The sequence below is a fragment of the Austrofundulus limnaeus genome, unplaced genomic scaffold (genome assembly GCF_001266775.1).
Source record: "Austrofundulus limnaeus strain Quisiro unplaced genomic scaffold, Austrofundulus_limnaeus-1.0 Scaffold72, whole genome shotgun sequence".
NCBI classification, from domain to species: Eukaryota; Metazoa; Chordata; class Actinopteri; order Cyprinodontiformes; family Rivulidae; genus Austrofundulus; species Austrofundulus limnaeus.
In genome coordinates this window covers 2,069,927-2,075,309 of record NW_013952474.1, presented here as the reverse complement: position 1 = coordinate 2,075,309, position 5,383 = coordinate 2,069,927, and the positions used below count along the sequence as shown (strand labels likewise).

The following is a 5,383-nucleotide window of genomic DNA, read 5'->3' as shown; positions in this document are numbered from 1 at the left end:
ATTTAAACATAAAAAAACAGCATTTTGATAACAACTAAAGGTGACATAAATACTTTATTACGGTATAGTATTTAAATATATGCCTGAGAAACACATAATATTGGCCCGTTAAAAAACCTCCTAAATTTTAACTAGTTTCAACTTATCTTGTATTTGTCGCAGTAAAACCTTGATAATGTGCTAAAAAGATTAATAACTAAGAAGAAACTACTGTTTATTGCAGCAAGCATGATTTATGTGGATCTGCGATTTTGGATTTTTGGAACCAGACACTGTGTTCAGATTCAGGGGCTGCATCCTTTGAATGAGCCAGCTTACCTGGTCTAGGTGGGCCYGGTCCTTGGTCGACTGTGAAGACCATGAGAAAGTGACTGTTTGTAATAGCTCATTTGATTTCTGACAAGAAATATATTAAATTTCTACGTTCACACTGCAGGTCTTAATGCTCAGTTCCAATTTTGGAAAAAATCCGATCTTTTTGTGTGAACGTTCACATTACATTTTAAATGTGACTTGCATCAGACCCCTGTGTGAACGCTACACAGCACTGATGTGACACGCATGCGCAGTAAAAGACGTGACGTCTCATCAGCCGGCTTGTTTGTTTACAGAGGATGGATGCTACTTTTTGCACATTGAATCTGAAGTTGTTGTTTAATCAGAGCCGATTAAAAAATTATCCGACATGTTTGTTTAGTTCAGTGTTTATATCTGAACCTGCCTCTGACCGGGATGTTCCGGTGAAACTTTTTATTTTTGAACGAAACAACGAGCTGGAAATAAAGTATCTGAGTAACTTTAGGGTCGATACTCTCCACGACCCAGGCTGGACGTTACTATCTACATGGAAAATGAAAAATAAAATGATGAAGCAACTGGACTTGTGTTTTGGAGCTGTAAACACARGGAGCTACAGATTTAAACAGCGAGACTTGAGGTTAGTGTCTTATCGATCCTTCACCCCCTCCTCCTGATGAAAAAGTCAGATGAATGTGACATGAGCGTTCACACTGCAGTCACTTTGAAAACATCAGATATACAGTATATKCGATTTAAAACCACATACTGAAACGGCCTGGGTCGGATTTGAAAKAATCGGATTTGTCTCGTTCAGACTGTCATAAAAAAATCAGATATGAGTCAGATGGGGCAACAAAAAATCAGATTTGTGTCGCGTTTGCCTGCAGTGTGAATGTAGCCAAAGCAAAAATAATAAAAGCCCAACAACACAACTGCTTGAAACTTAAATTTTATGCTGCCAGATTTTACTCATTTCATCTGACATTAGAAGCAAAAAAAAAATCTCCGGGTTGAACAGCAATTCATCTTGGGATATGGTGGGCTGAGCAAAAATTCACTTGTCCCTCAAATCGGGGAAAAGAGAGGATACATTTTTGGACCGTAATTAGAGGGGTCTTCAAATTTGTACAGCCTTCGGCCTGGTGCATTGATGTTGTCTACCAATATATTCAGCCTWCAAATGATGCAACCACTGAATGTAGACCACATGACCTTATTTTAAAAGGAAGTCCTGCGTGTTTGACTGTAGAGGAGGTGCCCAAAAATAGAAGAAATCTGAGAAGAAAAAGCTGAATAACTGTCCAATCAGAGCCCTGCACCGTGGAGACCCACCCCTTTAATGATTGATTTGAGTTTATTCAGTAAAAATAATAGCATACATGTAATAAGCGGTACATGCATTAAAAAAACTTGAACACAAGAATGTAAAGACACTTATTTTTTTATTTTGAATCCTTCAGGGGCYACAGACAGCAACAGCTTTCTCAACTTCCAGGTTCCCGTCAGATGTCTAGACTTATATTTTATTAAAATGTAGCTGAATATTTAAACTTAAACAAACAATAAAGGTTGTGAATACGTGGGGAAGATGAGATTTTAAGAATTAACTTAAATGAATTTTATTGTTTCTTAAATACTGATATTAGAATCAGGAATGATGAAGAATAAACAGTTTGTAGCTCTATTTTAATTTGTTTTTAATACACTTTTTTTTTTCATTTCACAATATTTGGCACAAGAGCTAAAACCTTAAAAATGACCAAAAGAAACTGTTAGCTCCCTCCTTCAGTTAATAACTCATAAAAGATKCGTTTCTTATGGGTGTCTTCGTCGACGACAACATAAATAGTAACGTCAGGGCGTCAATTCCTTTGCACCAAATAAGGCGGGAAATGTCAGAATCTTTATAGAAGGTATGAAAGCCTCATAAAACTTTATTTTTGAGGAGAAAACATCAATTTATTGTCATCAAACGAAACAAATTCTCCAACACAGATGAAGCTTTTATTTTGTTTGTCTTATTTTTAAGAAACCCATCACTTCACGGCGCGGGCGGTAAAACTCATGGATTTATAAAATGTTTACTTTTTATTTTGTGCACGCTGTGAAAGTAGAGTCGACAGCTGGGAACGGAAAAGCTATTACAGTCTGTGGATATTTCTTTCTTCCTCCTCTGGAGCGAATCACAGAGCTGTCAGGAAGTGTGTATCAGCGGCTCCACAACAAGGATATTAATATCAGACGATCAGCCCAGAACCCAACTTTTAAAGYTCTGCTGTCTGCGGGAATTTGTTAAACCTGATTGTTTTTCTATCCCAGGGAAAATGGAACGTCCGTCGAGCCGTACGGTTCTCAAATTAGAGAGTAAAGGAAAGCAAAAAAAGCTGCTTCAGCTTCTTCTATTTTCTGCTGCGGCAGAGTCACGGCCAATTGAAGTTTAAGTGATCAATTTGAAAAGCGAAGAGCTCGGTGATCAARGCCCTAACGGCTCAAACACCGATGTTCTGTCGCCGTGATGAAGGACAGCTCGAACTGCCCCTGACAGCTTGTCTCTCAGTCTCACCGCTCTCCTCTTCCTCACCGCTAAACAYAGAAAGAAACTAATCGGCGTGCGTCAGAGCGTCTCGTTCGGCGCGTTAAGATTAAAGTTTTTTTACAGCAAGAGAGCAGGGTGTGAAAAGAAAGAAAAACGAAACACGTGCGTGGGACACGTGCGCCGGTGAGTCCAGAGGTTTTTACTGAACATTTCCTGTGAGAAATTGCCTCCAATGAAATTGTTTCCTCGGCCGGGGAGGAAGAAAACGCTGCAGTTTGTGCTTCGACACGCTGATGAAGCCGAACGCCACAGAGTCACGACGAGATTTTCACCGATCAACATGGCGCCAGATCACAAAARATGACACTGAAAACCCGCCTGAGTTCTTTCTCCTGACATTCAGAACTCTGGCTAATGCATAAATAACACATATTCACAAAGTGCAGAGCCAAAAAAGAAAGAAAGAAAACAAACATAAAAATACAAAGACTTCTTGTTGTTGAGACAAATACATCCATCGTAAATATTAAGACACCTGTCGGCGGTCCAACGAATCGCTATGAGTCCACGGGTTCCCAGAGGTGAGTGCGGAGAGGAAAGCACGACCAATCAACCAGCGCCACGGCTTTCTCACCACCGCACCACCTGACTACTATAATCCTCAGTGGTGACGACCTCCTCTAGCACCTTCACCTCCTCCTCTACCTCCTCCTCAGCTCCTCCTCCTCCCAGTCTCCACAGCTCCAGCAGGTAGTTCCTGTGCAGCCGCTGCCTCTCTTGCCGCCGCCTCTGACGCTCCTCCTGGTGCTGCTTCTGCCGGTTGTACTGGTAGCGCCGCAGGAACAGCTCCTTGCCGTACTCGTACAGCTCCACGTCCAGGGCGTTGAGGCCCTCGATGCGCCACCGCACCTTCTCGCTGATCCCCACGCTGGCGGCGCGCGTGCTGTTGATCTGGGTGAAGGCCCGGATGAAGCGCAGGCCGAACGTCCTCTCAAACAGGTACTGCGTCTTGCGCTGGAACTCGGTCAGGCCGAAGAAGGCCATGTTGCGCAGGTTGGCCTTGGCGCTGGRGAGGAGCACGCGGCCTCGCTCCAGCTCGCTCATGGAGGACATGTTGTAGCAGCCCACCAGGCTGAGGTCGGCCAGCATGCGCACCTGCCGGTTGTTGGCCAGGTTGGAGGGGCAGTTCATGAAGTCTGCGAGCGACACGCCCGTCCAGTCGTCCCCATTGTAGCAGGCGGGGAGCTCGTCCTGAGTGGGGGGCCGACCGTCGCACATGTGGAGAGCGGTTTTCCACGTAGCGCCACGCTGAACGTGCTTCCACTCGCTGAGGTAGCGTGACACTGGGTCACGTAGCATAGTTATGTAGTAGAAATTCCTGCAGAGACACAAAGACACAGGATGACCTATTAGTGTGTAGGACATGTTTTACGTCGGGATGGGTACCAAATTTGATACTTTTTTAAGTACTGACCAAATTCTGTCGGTACTACCGAGAACCTATTGACGTAACATCAAACGGTACTATGTTTTGGTACCRAAACGCATCATTGCAACTGTATTGGCGTAACAGTGGTGAGTTTTCCATGCTTGTCCTGAACGCAGCATCGCGCAAGAGCGTAATGACGTCAGCAGCTGCTGGTAAACAGAGGCGGAGCTTGGTCTGAACGTAGRTTGAAAGCTCCTGGAGTGAAACTCACCGAACGGACCACCTCTGATTTATRTGGTGGATTAATTATCTTGTGAACATGACGTTCGCTTGCTCAAAGTAAATAAAATACCYRCACTTTCTTTATTTTATCGTCATTAAACACAGAACGGCAGAGGAAAACAACAGAGGGGCTTCCCGACAGTCCTAACGCACTTGACCTGAAAGAGCACAAGCAGCTAACTTGAAGAGTTGGACGTGTTTTGGATGCTCAAAACATAGCTTGAATAACTTTTATTTATTTTAACTCCATCCTCTTTTGTTTATTTGATTTAAACTTATTTGCCTTCCATGGACCTCCATCACACAATTTTTCTAGCGGGGAAATGACATCAATAGAAATACATGGAGCTGGATTTTAATTTGTGCAATAAGACAAAACACTAAGTTGTTTTCAAGAGTTTTCACTTTAAAGAAATAAGTTACACAACTGATGTTACAATACAAAGAGATGGATGTTGTCTTGACATTTATTAATTTTATATATTGAGAGAAATATGTAAAAAAAGTTTATTATTTAAAAAAAAACACACACAAAGTACCGCGATTCCCATGTACCGGAAATTGGCATCGAATCAATTCAAATGTCAAAGGTACCCATCCCTAGTCATCACAGGCTTTAAATACCAACAAGATGGGAATCTGAATCATCACTCTATCTAAACTTTTATGCAGAGTTGTAAAGTAATTCTTTACTGTACTTAAGTAGAATTTTTGGGTGCCTGTATTTTACTTGAGTAATTATTTTTAAGCCTAATTTTTACTTCTACTTCTTACATTTTAACACAATTATCTGTACTTTCTACTCCTTAAATTTTTAAAAAAGATAAGAAGTAGAA

The 5,383-nt window shown here is 42.1% G+C and overlaps 1 protein-coding gene across 1 annotated transcript in view; it reads right to left on the bottom strand.

Moving 5' to 3' along the window:
* Positions 1-1,635: 1,635 nt before the first annotated feature.
* The window catches only part of LOC106519183 (heparan-sulfate 6-O-sulfotransferase 3), a 37,008-nt gene continuing 33,260 nt past the window's right edge, over positions 1,636-5,383 (bottom strand). The window contains exon 2 of the mRNA XM_014010745.1: positions 1,636-4,214. Within this exon, the coding sequence (XP_013866199.1) occupies positions 3,467-4,214 (748 nt within the window). The 3' untranslated portion in view covers positions 1,636-3,466. The remainder of the gene's footprint in view (positions 4,215-5,383) is intronic.